Genomic DNA, 19,779 nt, shown 5'->3' on the forward strand with positions numbered 1-19,779 from the left:
TCAATAAATCACTTAGATAGATGAGCAATTCACATTTCTTTGAGGTAGAGACAACAAGATTGAAGCTAAATTTATAACTTCCGAAGTACATAAGAACAGAGTTTTACACACTAAATACAAAAATCCTTATCAGGATTGTAGTTTTATTGAGATACAACTCTATACCCGTGGAATTTATTTAGTACTTTACATGGGAGGAAAAAAGAAATATACATATTAAAAAGGAACTCGTACGGAGAGACGCAGTCAAGGAGGATCCTAACACAATGGTATAGCAACAACAGAGGTAACTGGTCATCAAAACCATGAGGCAGGTCGATCATTGTTACCGGCTATACGTATCATCTTCTACGGTAGCTCTACAGGTTTAATATTCCATATGTCTTTAGCATACTCGTGAATGGTTCTGTCGCTGCTAAACTTGTATGAGCCGGCTGTATTCAAGATTGACATTCTCGTCCATCTCTGCCCCACCACCAGTTGCCAATAGTAGGCACAAATAAAATAAAAGTTAAATTAGTTAAACCAGTTTGTGGACGCGAATGTGAGATAATACACTAAATATGGTTTATCCCATTTTTCTAACTGCAATATTCTTTAGAACGTTTCACATGTATCACAAACGAAAAATCGATCGAACGTGACAGGTATAACATATATAGGATTGCCTGCCTTCCATGAATAAATCAATCTTTAAAGTACAAATGTGTGGAAATATAATTGACTAAGCTTACCTTTTGGTCCTGATATGCCTCGTCAATCTTCTCTTGGCATTCAATATAACTGGGAAAGTCCTTGCCCACAAGGAAATAATCTGCACGTCCATAACCTTCATTTCCTTCCAAGGATCCCATCAGTTCATCATAATTGTAAGGGCCAAAAACACCACTTCTGACAAATTTCTTGACTTCTTCAAACCGTGGGTCAGGAACAAACTACATAAAGATACCAGCTAGGTTAAATTGTAAACTAAGAATCAGAAAAAAGAAACAAAAAGTAGTTTGTACTGTTTAATCAATTACTTCTGTAGCAAAAACATTTCAACATTTTTCTCACAAGCCTCATAATAGACATTTACTGCTAGAAAAAATGTCGTAATCATTTGGTAACAAAATAGTTAAGAAAGTATTAATCAATTTGGCTATTAAGATATACCTTCCCCTCAGCTCTTTCTTTCCTCAGCCCAGCAATCTCATGGGCCTTTGCACCAAAAAGGAAAAAGTTGTCTTCTCCGACCTCTTCTCTTATCTCAACATTAGCCCCATCCAAAGTACCAATCTGTATGCAGCCATTCATTGCAAACTTCATGTTACTGGTTCCACTGGCTTCCATCCCAGCAGTACTGTAAAGAAGGAGGGATAAAGCAGGGAAGGATTGAGCAATATAAGCTTTACAAGCAACTAGGAGTAAAAATGCCTAAAGAAATTCAAATTATCATTTGCTGTAAGAGAAATTTATTCCAGGTTCGAAAATTACAAATCCAAACCTTCACATATAAAAAATGAAAATAATATAAAATAATGTAGAGTACCTACTAAATCCCTGATATGCTGCTAATTATGAAAATGAATTACCTGATATGTTGTGAGAGTTCACTTGCAGGAATCAGCAATTCAGCAACACTAACATTATAATCTGGGACGAACACAACCTAATAACACGACAAGATATTACAACCTTGCATAAAAGTCAAGCAAATGAACTTACAGAAACTAATGCAACACAAATTTATTGAATTAGAATTCTTTCATGAAACCAGCTCAAATAATTGGTCAATACTGTCCATACCTTCAGTAAGTCACCTATATCCGGATCATGGTTTACTGTAGCGCCAACATCAGTGATAAATTTCACAATTCTCTTTGCTTGAACGTATGTTGCAAATGCCTTTCCCCCAAATATACAAACTCGTGGAACAAATTTTGCTTTCCTTTCCGAAGCACTCATTTCTTTCATCTTTTTGTAGCGATAAACAATTCCTAAGATGTTCAACATTTGCCTTTTGTATTCATGAATTCGCTTCACCTGAACATAATCAATAGTTGATCTAGATTTCAGTTTACCACTTTGAAAAACGAAAAGAACATCGAAAGAAAAGAAAAGAAACTAGTGAAGTCGCTGTACAATGTTTGGATATCCAGCCAAAAATTTCACTAAATTTTTGAAAATTGCAATTTTATATTTTATTTCATAAGAAATTCAACAATACCCACCAATCCTATTTATTTAAAAGTTCCTTGTAAACTTCACCTGATAATGAACATTATTTGTTCTTCCAGTACAGGTTGAAATTCAAGTAATGCAAAATGCAATAAGTTACCTGGATGTCAAACAGTGCATCAGGACTGACAGAATAGCCTGTTTTTTCTTTAAGGAAGGACACAACTTTCAGCTTGTTGCTCCTTTTTGTTGCTTTCCATTGAGTTTGGAGATCCTCGTTATCTGCAAACTATTAAAAAAAAAAAAAAAACAATCATGCAACCCTGATAAGTCTGTACCATTGAGACAGCATTATTATATATAACAATTAAAAATTATTAACGAGGATTAAGACAACTTATAAAACTGAGATTTGGAAATGGTGGATTACCTTTCGTAATTCTGCTAGTCTTTCAGTGTTTAGGACCCATTCTTCTGTGCCAATCCAATCTGAAATTATTTTACTCAAACCTGGATTACAAAACCGGATCCATCTTCTGGGTGTCACACCATTTGTTTTGTTTTGGAATTTCTCAGGCCACAACTGCCAAAGTCGTAATGGAATGATAAATAACAACAACATACCTCACAAAAAATTAAAAGCATTGTTTCAAATCAAATCATTAAAATATACAATATGATGACTATAATTTTTTTTTTTTTTTTTTGTTTTTTTGGGGGGGGGGGGGGTTGGTTTGGGAGGTTATGACTTAATTACCTTGAAAAATGCATTGAATACTTCATCCTTTACTATTTCACTATGTATCTCTGCAACCCCGTTTACTGCATGACCACCCACAACACAGAGATTAGCCATACGAACCAACTTTGGTGGTTCTGGTAATGGCTCTGGCAACACCTGTTCCTCCTCCTCCTCAGGATCTTTCTCTTCAGATTCATCAATCTCTTCAGATTCATCTTTCTCTTCAGATTCATCTTTCTCTTCAGATTCATCTTTCTCACCAACAGGTTCAACTTCTTCAGAATTTTCAAGTTCCTCAGTGGGAACTACAATGGAGCTTTCTATAGGCTTAACCAGTAAATCAGCGAAAGGAGCAGGCAAATCTACATGTTCTAAAATTCTCATCTCCTTCAGTTTCTCCTCTAATAAGTCAAGATCCTCTGTACCATACTCTGAAACTATTGTGCTAACAAGCTGAAGAATACAATGTGCTATGACTTAGAGTGTTTACAACAAAAGTAAAGTATTCATTACATATATATTCAATATTACCTCCTCGTCTATCAATTCAATAATCTCAATATGTCGAGGGAGCAATTTTTGCACGAGTTCTAAACTCCATTTCTCTAATGCCTCGGGAAGAACAGTATGATTCGTATATGCAACAGTTCTGACACACAGACAAGAGAACATGAGTCATAGAAGTTACTAAACTAGAGCAAATATAGGAACCATATCTATTCAACAAGCAAAATATAGCAGGATGGTACCATAATCAACACAAAACTGCATGTGCCTTGAAAATTTAGTCTAAGAGGTCTACATCATGAACCCATATAAAATAAATAACTTTTAAGGAAAAAAAAAAAAAAAATACTATATCATGGTAGATTAGAATTCATTTTCTAATACCATTCATGAAACATACACTTCCTACCACTCAACCAGTACATATCCCAAAACAGCTCTTGGCGGTACCTTTGAGTGATATTCCATGCGTCTTTCCAACTTAAACCCTTCAAATCAATCAAAATTCTCATCAGCTCAGGGATGCAGAGAGTTGGGTGAGTATCATTCATCTGTACTGCAACCTTCTCAGGGAAATCTTCCCATTTTATGAAATCTCCAGATCTTCTCTCAAAACGTGCAATAATATCTTGGAGAGAAGCTGAACATAAGGTATATTGCTGCTTCAATCGTAGGATCTTGCCCTCCTCCGTTTCATCCCCAGGGTACAGTATAAAGCAAATCTGATAAGCATTACACAGGAGGTTTTTTACATAATGTGAACTTATTAATGGAATAAACATAATCAATTGAGTAAAGAAAAGTTTAGAGAGAGAGAGAGAGAGAGAGAGAGCAGGCATAGATATTGGGTGTTGGAACATTAGTAACATAGCTACAACATTAGTAACATAGCTACAATCCTCTCAACCCCACCTCCACCCCTTTCCCCCAAATAAAAATAAAAATGTTACACTCAAAGATGAATGAGGTATATAAAAAAAATTAAAATTAAAATTAAAAAAAAAATTAAAAAAAAGAGAGGAAGAAGAAGAAGAAGTTAGATCAACTGATTCACCACCACAGAATATCTGAAATATGCCTCACCACCCTAAGTGCCTCTTAATCAGCAAGGGGCCATGATCGTAAACGCCAATATAATTAAGAGAAATATTTATATAATCATGGGCCCCTACAAACCTTTTCAGCATTAGCTAGGGCCTCATATGCTTTGGTATGATCCCCAGCATTAAAAGCAGATAAATCCAAATCTCCTGATGGAGCTTTTGTTGACCAAAGTCGTAGGTTGGTTGTTGTTTTAGTTTTGTATCCTGGTATTGGAACATCGTAGGCAACTGCCTTTATATCTTCTCCTCCAATCCAATGCCTTTTACCATCTGCTCCAGAAACAACCTTGCCGTAAAATTTTACAGGATATGAGACATCATTTCTCACAATTTCCCAGGGATTTCCCAACTGCAATGAAAATGTATAATTTATTTAAAGAACTTGAGATGGAACAATGAATAACTTTGATGAAAGATAGTTAACGGAAAGTATGCATACCTCCAGCCAATCCTCAGCAACTTCTTCCTGACCATCTTTTGTTATCCGCTGTTTAAATAAACCATACTTGTATCTAAGTCCATAACCCCATGCTGGATAGTTTAAAGTTGCCAAAGAATCCAAAAAGCACGATGCCAGCCGCCCAAGACCACCATTACCGAGTGCAGCATCTGGCTCCTACCAACCAACCAAGTAATTAGCTGCAATTATCCAAGCAGGAAGAGAGGAGGCATGGTCCTCAAGGTTGCATCTATGCAACTTACTCTAAAAGTTTCCCACCTAACTTCCACATTTTTATGGTAGGGGTTGTCCACAATAAAATTATAAATCATTTTCCATTCCAAAATGCTATAAAGCATTCTGTACACCTTTTCTCATCCCGAAAGTTGAAAAGCCTGCTTGCCAAAGGTTTTCATATTGTTCTTTTCTAGGTTGTCTTTTACAGTTACAAAAGTTGAGAGCATTAGATTATGAAAACTTTTACATAGCAAAATTTAGCTTATAGGTGAAGGTAACAGATAACCAGGATGGTAAAAACTTTGGCATCATTGAAAGACTTGGCATCCCACCTTCACTTTTCTCTATAGTGGACCAGAAATATTGGACCAGGAAATCACAACCTACCTGAGAGACTATATTTTCTAATTTGTGTCCAAGCTTGGTTAAAGCCTCAGCATAAGCACCTGTGAGCTCTAAATTCCCAATTGCATTTAACAGCGCTCTACCCTACAAAAACAGAAGATATGGAACAAGAATCCTAATAAGTAATCGACAAAAGAAAATTACAACTAATTTGTCAGCCTGTGGAACCAATGTTGGAAATTCATGTCGAACCTGTAGAAACTCCATTGATAAATAATATGCCTGTTTAACATTTAATTTTTCATAATAATCATATGTGGTATTCCAGTTGATGATGAGGGCATCACGGACACTTTGTGCAGTTGCAAAGAAAGCCTTTGGAGGCTCAAATTTCTCAGGAGAAAAGTACGGGGTGAACTCTGCATGGTACTTGATACTTGAAGCAATGGATGATGCATCTAGTGCGAATGAATTGACTGTGTTTGGAGCTTCTAAATCAGAGCATGAAAAATAACAATGTAAGATCATTTAAGATACCATTAAGATTCTACTAATAAAAGCAAGTAACTTCTCTTATGTTCATAATTTTCTTAAATACTAGGAACTAATTATATATTGCCATGTCAGCATCAAAAAAGGATTCAAATCCATCAAATGATGTAAGCCATCAAATAAATCCATGATGCAATAAGTTAGCTCTATTACATGATTTTCAACCAGGAGCTCCCAATTCCAAGTCACCCTCAATGAGTTGGAGACCATTCAATCAGAATTAGATGGTTGAAATTATCAAAGAGCATAACTTTAATACAACCAAATGTACCAAAGAATCAAATGGTGAATCTCAATCCCTTTTCGACACTAACATGGCAAAACTTTGTGAACAATTAGAACAGAACAAAACAAATCACCGACTATATCCATCACTTAGAACAAAGGACGGTATTTGTTCCCAATGGACTTCGGCTCACGTAATTTCATCCTCAAAAACTTAGAAAACAGCATAAATAAAAAATAAATTGAAAAAAAAAAAAAAAAAAACCACACCTCAATGACGAATCCTAAAATTCAGAAATTAAATTGTGAAAAAAAAAAAAACAAAAACAAACGGAAAATGAAAGTAACAATGAGCAAAGCAATGAAGAATGATCAGGACCTTCCTGGGCGATCGGATCATCAAGTTTCTGAGTTGGCTCACTGGAAACGCACTTCACTGAAAATGATTTCCGCCTTCTCAATGGCAATGGATTGAAGGTCCTGACGAATAACAGCTTTGATTTGCTGGTCCTGCAGCTGAAATCGATCAAGCTTGAGCGAGAATCGTAATGCCAAAACGACAGTGTTTTACTCTGAGAAACAGAAAATTGATAAGCTGCCATTTTTTCAGCTCTCTCAATATCTCTGAGATCAGTCTCAGAGCAATACAGTCTTACAGAGTGTGAGACTCTCTCTCTCTCTCTCTCTCTCTCTCTCTCTTCTTATCCTTTTCACGAACACTCACCCACACTCGCACGTTAAATAAGAAAAACTCCCACCTGGGAAATCTCATTTCACGAGTCCCACAACACTATCATTCAATGCTTCGAGTTCTGCTTCCCTGCTTTCCCGATTTCGTGTAGCCTCTCGGTTTTCTGCCACGTCCTTTTCGTGACGAGTGTCAAATTTTTATTGGATAAATTCAATGTGATTGCCTCATTTACGATGTTCCATTTGCACATGATGTTTACTGGACTCAGATTTTTTTGAGTTTATTATTATTTTTTTTTTAATACTCGTTTTTCTGCTTCCATTTTACACCGCGAACTTGTCAGCGTTTTACTTGTTTCCATGAGCCTCAATAATTTCTTAATTTGAAATGTATTATTGTCCGTTAATATATTCTAAGCAAAAAATAATAATAATTTGAAATATTAGTATTTTTCCATTATTAAGTATCTGGATTTTATTACCTGACCAAAGCGAATGTATAAAAAAATAATAATATATTAAACTTTATTCCTTTATATTAAAATTTTTATAAACTTTGCACCTTTTTTCTGTCTCACCTTTACAGATTTGTCTACTAAGCTTTTAAAATTAAAATTAACAAAATTAAAATATTTTTAAAAAAATTTAAGAATGCTTTTAATTGAATTGGAAATTAAAATTGTGTTATAATGATTTTTGAATTTGGACGACGTGTTTAGTATGGAATTAAAAGTAATATAAAAATGTATTATAGCCAGAGAAAGAAAACACACCCAAAAAATAGAAAAGAAAAAAAAAAAAACAGCAAGATCAAAAAAAGATTCATATACCCCCTTTTTGTGTAGACAAATAATTTTGAAAAATATATTCCCCAAAAGAATAATTTCGAAAAATAAAATGTTGTTTTTCCTACTTGTTTAAAAATGAAAGATAAAAACCCTCTTAAGCACATCAAAGGGATATATATATAAATAATTGGTTTTGAATGCAAAGTTAATAGACTAATAAAATTAAGATTGAGTAATATATATTTAGATTGGCTTTGCTAAGTGGACGTGCAATATTAATTGATTTGACTTGAATGTACAGTACATTAGATGGGATGGCACCAACCTTAACTCAATCTCAATGTCAATGTATGACCCAAAACTCTTACATATTATCAGTCACACAAACTTTGTGTTATGAAGATTGAAATTTCTATGCGATCTTTATGGGACAATCTAAGGGGGGGAGGGAAACAAAAATTACTATTTTCTGGGATAATTATTATGAATTCAATTCTACCCAATAAAAAAAAAAAAAAAAAAAAAAACAACCATATCATTTTTGACGTGCTTTGGCTCTTTGGTGACAACAATTTTGTTAGCAAAGATACACTTAAATTGTTAGCAAAGATACAATCTTTTTTATTTTGGTCCAAAACAAAAAATTCCACATCTAACCATTTCACACATAAAAAAGAATCTAAAGGCCCAAGAGAAAGCCTTGCACTTGGAGGCCTCATCCAATGTATCAACAAGATCAATTCACCATATAAGAGTAGAGAGTCAAGAGTGAGTCAAAGAGCAAGGAGAGCACAGTCACTACCGGTTCGTTCGTACAAGCAGTGGTCATGGTCATGTGTAAGTCTTTTCAAGGAGATTACTATCTCCCATAATAAAGTCATATTCACATATAAAGTTAAAAACTTTACCATTGGATAATCCATTCTCTCCATTTTATTCCATTTGTTCTCTCTCTCTCTCTCCCCCGTTCTTTAATTTCTTCATTAATTATGTTTCATTTTGTGAATTCCTGTTAGTGACTTAGACATAGTCGCTATTTTTCTATCGAAAACCCTTGCCCTCAAAATCTGTCCAAGCTCCAGATTTTGTTTCACTCAGAAAGCCCACCTTCCAAATGGCCTCCAACCACCACCATCTCCACCACCATCAAAGCCATCCTCCTTCCAACTACTGTTGTAACAGTAGCTGCTGTTTGAGTTGTACTTCAAACCATGGATGCAGCAATCAATGGTCTCAATCCCACTGTAATCCCCCACCACCACAACCCACAGACCCACTTCTCCAAGCTGTTGCTTCTCATCTCCTCCAATCTAATACAAACCACTCCTACCCAAGACTCTATACCAAAAAACACACCCAATTTCATCACCTAAAACATCGGCTTCATGGAGAAGCATCACTATCCTCGCAACAACAACAACAACAAACCCATTCCATCATATCTTCTCTCCTTTCCCGCATCGAAGCTCTTGAAGCCTCTCTTTTCCAGTTCTCTTCTTCGTTTCGTTCTCATTCTTCTTCGTATCCACCACACTCCCTCCAAGACTTGGCAGCTCGTGTTATTCAAACCCACTTCCGTGCCTTTCTTGTTCGCAGATCACGCAGTCTTCGGCAGCTCAAAGACCTTGCTCTGATTAAGTCTGCTTTTAACTCTCTCAAATCCTCATTTTCTAACGAAACCCACTTTGATTTTCGTGCTATCTCTCGAAATGCCATGGATTTGCTTCTTGAGCTCGACTCTATTCAGGTAAACCATTCATGGGTATTTGTTATTTTTATTTTTTCTATTTAAAAGTTTCAATTTTTACATTATGCGCTATGTTTTCAGGGTGATGATCCAATGATTCGGGATGGGAAAAAGTCTATTACTAGGGATTTGGTTCGGTTTTTGGAGTTCATGGACGGGGTTGCTGTAAAAAGGAATGGACTTTCCTTAAAAGCAATGAAGAAAGAGAGGTTTGGTAGAAATGGTGACAAATCTAGGGGTTTTTTGGGCAGTGAGTGTGACGATTTAGATGGAGACCAGAGGGCAATAATTGGGAAATTGAGGGACAGAGTCAAAAGAATTCACGGGTTTTCTAAAGTTTCTGAAAATAACGAGGAACATGTGGAGCTCGAAGGATTTCAACATTTCAGTAATGATGATGAAGATGAAGAAAACCCTAGAGTTGTTATAAGCGGAAAGAATGGACGAATTATAGATGGGGTTTTAGTGAAGAGGCATGGAGTTCAACCTAGGGTGAAAAAAAGTGTGAGCTTTGCGGAGGATGGGAATGTGTTGAAGGTTTTTAGCAACACCCATGATTCAATTTCAAATGGTGATGGTACTAGCTTGGATGACAGCGTTTCCAGTGATGATCAAGTAGGAGACTTTGAGGAGAAAAATTGCAGTGAGGTTGAAGAAATTAAGAGTCCTTCTCAGGGGATTGAGGATGATGAGGAAGCACATATGGAGAAGGGAGAATTCTCACAGGCCAGTGATGGGGGAATAAAACCTAGAACCACAAGGATTCCAAGAAGAGAAAGTAAAGGCTACTGTCAGGATAACAACAGTGATTTTGTATTCTCTCCCCCATTACCAGTGCAGATGGAGACCAAAGCTGACTTAATGAGGGGGAGAATGCAAAGGAATAAAATTTTTTAAGATAAGAAGACCATAGGTCCACGACCTGTGTTTAGGTTTTAGTTCTGCAATTTTTTGTGGCTGTTGGATGGAGATTTAGCGGTTATCTCGATGGGCTGGCTCTTTTTTTAATTGGACATTCTTATCTTGAGGTTTGATTGATTGATGAAAAACTACAATCTCATTCATGTAATGTGGGCTTTCTTAAATTGTGGTAGTGATTTTTCCTCTTCTCTTACATGGAGAGGGTCACGAGTCTATTGACTGCAAGGTGTATCTTTGGCTTCTAAGACTAATGTTCATTGAATTTTTTTATTTTTTTTATTTTTTTGCTAAAACGACTAATGTTCATTGAATTATGGCTTCAGCATATGTTATTTTTTTCAATCTTCTTAATGGTTTCTTGTCTTCTCTATACAAACCGTTCCTTTTCTTTACTTCCATACCTTGATTTTTTATGTTGCTGGTGATGATCATCTAGGAAAGTAAACTGAATAGTGAAACAACATTCTTAACAGAGAATCATGCATGATATGTTCTCTTATTCTGACGAATGTATGGTTGTAGCATTACTAGAAACCACTAGATATGGGGGATCTGTGGAAAAGTAAATGAAAAAAATATTTAACCTTCACCTTCAACCATGCTAAAGAATACATATGTTATAGTTTGCAAGCCATTCAGGCAAATAATGAACCATAAGAAACTTATCTTCAAGCTGGAAAATAAATCCAAGTTATCCACTAAACTCTTCCCAGTATACGAATCCAATTTACTGGAGACGATATGGATGCAATAAAAACTGCAAACCTCATATCCTCCTAAATTTTGTGACCTTAAACTACAAGAAGAATGGAGATTACCAAGTATAAAGGGAATACCTTAAACTTGAAGTCGAAGGAATGTTCTTGAGATGTGGCAGAATTTAGGCTCAGTTGTCCTACAAAAGAAAGAACACTATGATTGGTTAGATCTAACAATGAATTCAAAATAAATAGTTTAACTAAATGCATAATAATCAGCACAATAGTAATAACTACCAGCACAATAGGAATAACTAACTGAAAAAAAACAACCACCTTACCATTGAAATATTCTGACTCGAACCTTTCAACCACAAGCAAGTATGACGATCATGTCCAGGGCACTTACAATTACTACGTAAAGAAACTCCACTGGATGACTGCTCCAACACATATTTGGATGTGTTGTTTTCTTCAGATGAATCTCCTGTTTTATCTCACTGGTGGTCAGGGGTAGTTATTATTAGTGATGAACTGTCTCCCTGACTGGCAATTGTTGCATCGTCACCTCTATTACTTGTGCTGGCCATAGTGTCTAGCTTTGGAGCATTGACGGCATTTTTCTTTGCAGCCATAATATTAATTCTAGCCTCTCTCAAGGCATTTAAAGCCACCTTAAAAATATGGTCAGATGCTAACCCTTCCTCTGCACATTTGATGGCTTCCTGATACAAAATACTGTACTGCAAGTTCTTTCCTTTTTGTGAATTACCCTGCATTTCGACACTCGGAAGTATATGCAACATGGCCACATCCTTGGCATTTCTTGTCCATCTCTTTAAGATGTAATGCTGTGGGAGTATAAACACATTTGTCGCTTTGAATACTGCAAGCACATGTCTACATAGGATCCCTTCAAATTCAAACATCTTGCAACTACAAGTAGCTATCTGTTCAGTGATATTAAAATCTACAAAATATACTTTATGTTCTTCATCAAACCTAGCAACCTCATATTTTTTTATGGTTCCTCCCTCCTCTCCACTTAATTTCACAGCAAGCACAAGAGATTCAAAAACTTCATCCTGAAATATGGAGAACATTTTTCTGGTGTAGATTTCTGCTGCTTGTTTTTCCACCGGTAGCGGTGTCTTTAAAACTGGTTTAGTATAAAATGTTTCAAACTCTTCCTTTGATTCTTTCTCATACCGATCATTTAAAGCCTTTTCATATTGCTCTGCAAAATCTTGTAAAGTAGTCCTTGCATTCACATAGCCATCAAAAAGAGAGTTCATACTTCCACTTCGCTGGGCAGCATTCATGCCTGCAAAGAATGTGTCTCTTACATGTACAGGCACCCATAGTTTGCGATCAATATAAAGTGATTGAAGCCAATCATTTCCTCTGAGATTGTACTTATCCAGAAGCATCTGCCAAGCAGATTCGAATTCATCAGTTGTCTCACTCTTATTAACACATCTATCAAATTCCACTTGAAAAGTCTTTGGGAGGGCACCATATACGACACCCATTTCTTTTGGCATTTTGCTCATAATATGCCACTTACAATATCTGTGACTTGAGTTCGGAAACACTTGTTGTACAGCTCTACCAATGGCTGAATCATAGTCGGTAATAACCAAACCTGGTTGCCGTCCAGACATGGCCTCGAGCCAAGAAGTGAAGAGCCAAATGAAAGTGGATTCAGTTTCATCCGCAAGCAAAGCACATCCAAAGAGCACAGATTGCTTGTGATGGTTTACTCCAGTAAAAGGTGCGAATGGCATTTTATACTGATTCACTTGATAAGTAGTATCAAAGGCTACAACATCAGAGAAACAACTATACGCAATTCTTGATCTAGTCTCAACCCAGAAAACACTACTTAGTCTATCTTCTTCATCTACCTGTATGGCATAATAAAATGCAGGATCACTAGCTTGCATAGCCTTAAAAAATCCAAGTAGACTTTGAGCATCTATCCCAAAAGTGCTCAGCCGTCCTCTTCCAATATAATTGACACGAGTCTGTACAGCAAATGGAACCTTGCCAAAACTATTACCATCTTCAGCCAAAGCATTTAGAGAAGAATTATTCAAACCAATTAGAGGAGAACTGAAAGAGTTGCTTGAACTTTTATTAGGATCACATTCTTCCTTATGTGAGCGAAGAAAATGCCGCATTGCTGGAGTCACCAGCTCATGATTATGGCTCTTCTCCAGTTTTGCCACATACCATTTCTCATTGTCTCGTTTCCTCACAGTCATGAGTGCCTTGCAGCCTTCCCTAGTGATAGGCCTAGCACGCCTCCTCTTTGCATCATCACCGGAATCCACCCTCTTTGCTCGTCTCTCCCGACGAAAACCTTCTTTAGAACAACAAAACTCCCTGGATATAATCGAATTATCTTTCTTTGAACGATAATATGAGTTCACGCGGATACTAAAACCGGTCTGCTTAGCATAGGCATTGTAGAAATTCCTGGCGTCTTCTTCAGAAGTAAACTCCATGCCCAATGTGGGTTCTACAACGCCACCTCCTAAATATTCTTTGGGATCATCATCCAACACCATTGCAGCTCCAACATCCTCCACAGCACAGCATTCACCACCTTCATCTTCCAATGACACCATATAGGAGGAACCCACATCTTTAGCTTCACCAGAATTCTCTCCTTCCATTATACTATTTTTGTCCAAACCCCACTCACATTAACAAATATATTATATAAAGGCAACTCCTTTGACTCTAAAATGCTGCTCAAAACTCAAACTAATGCATACCCTCCTAATATTCTTCCACATTCAAAAGTTTCCACACTAATTTTTCAAAACTTACACACCAACACGATGCTATAAAAGAACCCCATGTTAACCAAATTCTTTTGGGTGTAACAAAGAAACAAAAAAAATTGTGCTTTCTAGGAAAATAAAGTGCCCAAGTGTTGCAAGGAATTTTACAGTGAATAAACCCAGAAAGAAAAATATCCAAACTCTCGTAACCGTGTTAAGTTTACCGTTGAAATTTGGTTTTTTTTGTTGTGGAGAGTGAAGTGAAAAGTGCGGGAAATTGAGGAACGACGACGCACGGCGCCGCGGACGAGAGGCAATGAGAGGACGCCAATAACGCTCTGCTTTCTCTTCCGGATAAGAAACCTACTAAAATTTGAGCCGTTGGATTGGGTTATTCGTTGGGTGTGGTGAATAGAGAGATCTAAATCTGATGGCCTCTGATGCATTTTTTTTTTTTTCTAGTTTTATAGGCTACAATTACAATCTATAAATCTCGCACACCGGAAATTGGGATTAGTTACGCTACACATTTCCTCTTTGGATATATATGGGCTCGGCCCACGTTTTAAAGCCCGAATTCGGCCCATATAGTGGGAACTGGGTATGGGTTGTTGAATCTCTGCCGTCTATCTATCTCCATTACTCACTCTTCACCGTCTCTGTGACTCTGAGTTTGTTTGAGAGAATTCAAATGACAGTTGCGGCTGCTCCTGTTCCTTCACGACGGGAGGCTCTATCTCTCTTCCGCTCGCTTCTTCGAATTGCTCGCGAATTCCCAGACTACAACATCAGAGACTACACGAAGCGCAGGACCATCGACGCTTTCCGTCAGAATCGCAGTCTTTCCGACCCATCTTCAGTTTCCTCTGCTTTCTCCGATGGTAAGTCTCAGCTCGAGGTCGCCAATCGACAGGCTTTAGTATACTCTCTCTACGCACCAAAGCTTAAAAGCGTGATGGAGCTCCATCACCCTTGACGGGGTTACCACTAATCAGTTTTGCTTCCACTACCAGGTACTCTTTTGCTCTTTAATGTTTTCCTCAGATTCCTGGTATTTTGTTTTTTTGGGGGGTGGGGTTGGTTGGTGAGCCAAATTTTTTATTTTGGGAAAAAGAAAGAATATGAATTGTTGGGGTTTTTATTCTTTCTCTTAAAAAATGATTTTTTTTTCTTTTTCTTTTTTGGGTGATTGGTGAAAAAGTTCCATTAAATCATCTTCATATGAAAATGCAGCTTGTAGTGGTTGTTTACTTGTCTTTTACTTTCTGGTTATGATTTTTTTTTATTGTTGCTATTCTGGGATTTGTGCAGGGTTCCAATTTGACTTTTTACTCCTTCCAATTAATGGTTTTGGGGAGAATCTGGGGTCTGTGGAATTCACTGAATTTGACCAGGGGTCCAAGTTGTTATTTAAATTATCAAAAACACTGGCTTAAAGGTGTAATTCCTTATGAACCTTTTTACTATCTACTGTTAGGATGAATTATATTCTGCATTTTTTAAAATAAAAGAAACCTGTGTTCAATAAATTTGAGGTATGTTTGTATGAAGTTTTTAACTCATATAACTAGGCAGCTGTTGGTTTCAAAAAAACAGCTTAAGTTGATGAATGGCCCTTCACCGGCTTTATCCCGAACCAAGCAGTTTGTTACCAGTACTGCGACAACGAAATCTGAGTTACTTATGCAGCATTATACAGCTAGTCTATCCCTCAAGCAAGCCAAACAACTCCATGCCCACAGCACTACTTCAGGCCTGCTCTCCTCCCATCTCCTGTCAAACCTGGTAAAATTGTATGCTCTGCATGGTCACATCCCACATACCCGTAAATTGTTTGATGACTTACCTCTCCGGAGTTCATTTTTATATAATACAGTGATAGGAATGTATATTAAAAGTAGTTTGCCGTATGAGGCTATTCAAGTGTTCATTCAAATGCTCACTTTGGGTCAGTGCCAACCGGATAACTTTACATATCCGTTTGTTATTAAGGCATGTGGTGAGTTGTTATTGCTTGATGTGGGTGCTTGTTTTCATGGACGGACAATGATGACTGGCTTTGATATGGACATTTTTGTCCAGAACTCATTGTTGGTGATGTATATGAATTGTCAGGAGAAGGAAGCAGCTCAATGGATCTTTGATGCAATGCAGAAGCCGAGCGTAGCATCTTGGAATATTATGATTAATGGATATTTTCGAAATGGGTGTGCCAAGGAGGCTGTCATGATTTTTAACCGGATGATGGATGTGAGAGTGGAGCCAGATTGTGTCACTGTGGTGTCAGTGTTGCCAGCTTGTGGTTACATGAAGAATTTGGTGTTTGGAAGGAAGGTTCATGCCTTAGTAGAAGAGAAGGGATTGGGGACGATAAGAGTAAACAATGCACTGATGGATATGTACGCGAAGTGTGGTAAGATGGATGAGGCACAGATACTTTTTGACGAGATGGGTGAGAGGGATGTGGTAACATGGACCACCATGATCAATGGGTACATTTTAAATGGTGATGCAAGAAGTGCATTGGCACTTTGTTGGCCAATGCAGCATGATGGTGTAATACCTAATTCTGTAACTATTTCTTCCCTTCTTTCAGCCTGTGGCAGTTTGTATCTTCCAGCACACGGTCGGTGCTTGCATGCATGGGCTATAAGGCAAAAACTTGAGTTTGATGTTGTTGTGGAGACTGCTTTGATTGATATGTATGCAAAATGCAAATATGTTGATCATAGCTTTCGAGTATTTGCAAAAACTACAAAGAAGAGAATAGTTCCTTGGAATGCTATTCTTTCAGGATGTATTCATAATGAGCTTGCAAGAGAAGCTATAGAGCTTTTCAAACAAATGCTAGTGGAAGCAATACAACCAAATGATGCAACCTTGAATAGTCTCCTTCCTGCATTTTCTATTATAGCAGATTTTCGGCAAGCAATGAATGTCCATTGTTACTTGATAAGATCCGGGTTTCTCTCAGGTGTTGAAGTTGCTACAGGTTTGGTTGATATATACTCAAAGTGTGGAAGTTTAGAATATGCTCACAAGATCTTTAATGAAATTCCCTACCACGATAAGGACATTGTTTTATGGAGCGTGATAATAGCTGGTTATGGAATGCATGGCCTGGGTGAGACTGCTGTTTCACTTTTCAATCAAATGGTTCAGTCTGGGGTTAGACCAAATGAAGTCACTTTTACTTCTGTTTTGCATGCCTGCAGCCATGCTGGTATGGTGGATGAGGGCTTGCATTTGTTAAGATTCATGCTTGCAAGTCATCAAGTGAAACCACAGACTGATCATTACACATGCGTAGTTGATCTTCTTGGTCGTGCAGGTCGACTAGAAGAAGCTTATGATCTCATTCAAAATATGCAATTTAAACCTAACCATGCTATATGGGGTGCATTACTTGGTGCATGTGTGATACATGAGAATGTAGAACTTGGAGAGGTAGCTGCAAAGTGGCTGTTTGAGCTTGAGCCAGAAAACACTGGAAATTACATATTGATGGCAAATATTTATGCAGCTGTAGGAAGGTGGAAAGATGCAGAAAATATGAGACGAATTATGGATAAAATAGGATTAAGAAAATCACCAGCTCACAGTGCGGTTGGAATCAGAAATATGTAAATTTGTCATAGCTTGCTTTAAAACAATACAATAACTTAAGACGCAACAGGTATGTCTCTGCAAAATAGAAACTCCAGTAAAGCAAAGTGTTATATGCAAATTGACAATGCCGAAACTCTTATATGATGGAGCAGCAGGGAGTTCATTCGTAATTTCACATAACATTCCTATTTTAGAATGGCTATCTCTTTTGGTAAATCAGATAAAGTCAATGGTGCTGTTGTGTCAGCGTTTATCATCACTTTTGTTAAACGGTGAGAGATCATCAACTGGACACAAGTAATTGGTCAAATCACGTTCACAATTTTTCTACCTGATCCTTTCATATGTTTTGCTTCTGTGTATTTTCTTCGCTGCTGACTTTGGATGATAAAGATGGTTCTTTTCAAGCCTGGCCATAGTTATAGAAAGTCCTTCCTCTTTCTGGAAGGTCTGAGAGTCTATTGGAAGATAATTTGCATATCCTAGTTCCTAAGAGTTTGTGATAGATAATAGGATGTACCTTTTCAAAAGGTTGATCCTAAATTATAATTTCATATCACTGCTACTTAAAGATCTTTGAGGTCAATCATAATTTTTCATGTAAACTCTCCTTGTAGCTGAGATGTAAAGTGCATCTTAATTTTTTATTTGATACAGTTACCGAAATAAAGGGGAACAAAGAGGGAAAAATAATGATATAGATAGATGTTTGATTGGAAATCATATGAAAGAAGAAAAGGGCATATTGCAGTTTAAAGTCCCAAAGTTGTATCTTTTCCACATATTTTTCACCCTCCTAATTTCTTTTTGCCTTTAGTTTTTTACAGTTTGTTGCACTTGTTGAAATACGAGCAAGGCCAAACCATTGTCTATTCTTCTGTTCTGTATCTTGCTTTAGTTTACCTTTTAAGAATGTTTTTCTTGTCAATGAATAATGATAGGGCTAGCCCCTAAGTCTTGTCTCGTTTTTCAGCAAGTAGGATTTTTTTGTCTATTAATTGACTTGTCCTTGGAATTGTTTTACCGTCTATTGTTACTGTAATACACTTAGATTGCCTACTTTTCATAGTAGGAGTAAAACATAAAGTAATCTTTGCCATTATACTTATCAACTATTTCTCAAGATTACATAAGAACATTTGATGGATAGCACACTTTGCAAGCATTAAAATGGTAGATATGAAATTTAGACCAAAACCTGTTTCTATTCTAGAAATGTTTAGTGGTGCAGAAGTTGCACATATACGTATTTCGTTTTCCTTTAGTTTATCATCTATAGAGCATATTAGCATAGTTATAATTGAACCTCGTAAATTACACTGAATTTTCAAGCGTTGTGACAAAATGCATCATTGTTATGGGTAAGAAAAAGAGTTGGGAAAAATAGGAGGGAATTTTGAGTGAGGGAAATAAACAAGCAGATTAAGACAATGAACAGCTCGTATTAAAGAGCAGGAGTTAGGATATGCAGAAGTGTCTGTGTTTGATGGTAAAATTGACCTGTTAACTTTAGAATAAAGCATTTCTGCATCACATCACCTATACTCTAAAACCATTGTCTCCAACTCACTGCTACATGTAACATGTCATGTGTCATATGCTTTTAGATGGGCCCCCTCTCAGTATTTTTTTATGCAAAGGGCACATATATACAGAGAGAGATATGGAAACATTAGAATCTAATGTCTAAATTAATTATCATGGCCAGCTAAAGCTTTTGATTTTAAGCAGAGCCAAAAAAAAAAAAAAAGACTCAAGAGTTGTTTGATTTAAGAGCATTGCCCTTTGTGTCAAATTTTCAGTTATTTTTCTTTGGTTGACCAAAATACAAAAATCAGATCATGGAATCCCACCTGCAACTCCTTGATCTGGCCGACGAACGACCTGTCGGTTCGGGTCCTATTTGCATCCAAGAAACGGCTTGTCGTTGCAAAACTAGTACGGTAATGGTAGTCTGGTATGCAAAATTTCAGAATAAAAAACAAAAGAAGATCGAAGTTGTCTCAATCTAATGCCTGCCCACCATCAAGATGGACTGTCCTTTGGACAAAGAAACTTGTACCTTGCCCACTGCCTAGTGATATAGCCCTTTGTTCTTCCCCATCCACAAGATTCTTCATCTTGGGCAACTCATATTACTTCACAAGCTTTTCTTTATGCCAGTTGCAGCATTTGTATATATGGTGGTCCAAAGCATTTTTTTTTTTGCGGCTTTCCCACTGTA

The 19,779-nt window shown here is 37.0% G+C and overlaps 5 protein-coding genes across 6 annotated transcripts; 3 read left to right on the plus strand and 2 right to left on the minus strand.

The window, feature by feature from the left end:
• Positions 1–34: 34 nt before the first annotated feature.
• LOC107415938 (alpha-1,4 glucan phosphorylase L isozyme, chloroplastic/amyloplastic) lies at positions 35–7,039 on the minus strand. Of its 2 annotated transcripts, none has more exons than XM_048471385.2 (15): positions 6,690–7,039; positions 5,786–6,021; positions 5,576–5,677; positions 4,952–5,128; positions 4,586–4,861; positions 3,860–4,131; positions 3,434–3,551; positions 2,918–3,355; positions 2,591–2,743; positions 2,321–2,449; positions 1,789–2,025; positions 1,575–1,651; positions 1,156–1,342; positions 735–935; positions 35–465 (listed from the first exon to the last, which is right to left on the minus strand). In XM_048471385.2, the coding sequence occupies exons 1-15, from the start codon at positions 6,910–6,912 to the stop codon at positions 349–351; spliced, it is 2,943 nt and encodes a 980-aa protein (XP_048327342.2). In that variant the 5' UTR covers positions 6,913–7,039; the 3' UTR covers positions 35–348. The 2 variants fall into 2 exon arrangements, with proteins under 2 accessions (XP_048327342.2, XP_048327341.2); XM_048471384.2 differs by having other exon boundaries at positions 5,786–6,024; positions 6,690–7,038.
• A 1,530-nt stretch (positions 7,040–8,569) lies between these two features.
• On the plus strand, positions 8,570–10,803 carry LOC107415884 (BAG family molecular chaperone regulator 8, chloroplastic). Its single transcript, XM_016024291.4, has 2 exons — positions 8,570–9,535; positions 9,617–10,803. Exons 1-2 carry the CDS (start codon positions 8,903–8,905, stop codon positions 10,430–10,432), a joined length of 1,449 nt encoding a protein of 482 aa, XP_015879777.3. The 5' UTR covers positions 8,570–8,902; the 3' UTR covers positions 10,433–10,803.
• A 220-nt stretch (positions 10,804–11,023) lies between these two features.
• Positions 11,024–14,452, minus strand: LOC107415908 (protein FAR1-RELATED SEQUENCE 5). Its single transcript, XM_025072472.3, has 2 exons — positions 11,496–14,452; positions 11,024–11,351 (listed from the first exon to the last, which is right to left on the minus strand). The coding sequence occupies exon 1, from the start codon at positions 13,833–13,835 to the stop codon at positions 11,652–11,654; it is 2,184 nt and encodes a 727-aa protein (XP_024928240.3). The 5' UTR covers positions 13,836–14,452; the 3' UTR covers positions 11,024–11,351; positions 11,496–11,651.
• Positions 14,453–14,478: 26 nt separating this feature from the next.
• Positions 14,479–15,475, plus strand: LOC107415951 (uncharacterized). The gene is made up of 2 exons (XM_016024394.4): positions 14,479–14,959; positions 15,258–15,475. Exon 1 carries the CDS (start codon positions 14,494–14,496, stop codon positions 14,920–14,922), a length of 429 nt encoding a protein of 142 aa, XP_015879880.4. The 5' UTR covers positions 14,479–14,493; the 3' UTR covers positions 14,923–14,959; positions 15,258–15,475.
• Positions 15,262–18,326, plus strand: LOC107415950 (pentatricopeptide repeat-containing protein At5g39350). The gene is made up of 2 exons (XM_048471387.2): positions 15,262–15,384; positions 15,543–18,326. Exon 2 carries the CDS (start codon positions 15,552–15,554, stop codon positions 17,571–17,573), a length of 2,022 nt encoding a protein of 673 aa, XP_048327344.2. The 5' UTR covers positions 15,262–15,384; positions 15,543–15,551; the 3' UTR covers positions 17,574–18,326.
• The last annotated feature ends 1,453 nt before the right edge of the window (positions 18,327–19,779 follow it).

This window comes from Ziziphus jujuba, chromosome 4 (assembly GCF_031755915.1).
Source record: "Ziziphus jujuba cultivar Dongzao chromosome 4, ASM3175591v1".
Classification (NCBI taxonomy): Eukaryota; Viridiplantae; Streptophyta; class Magnoliopsida; order Rosales; family Rhamnaceae; genus Ziziphus; species Ziziphus jujuba.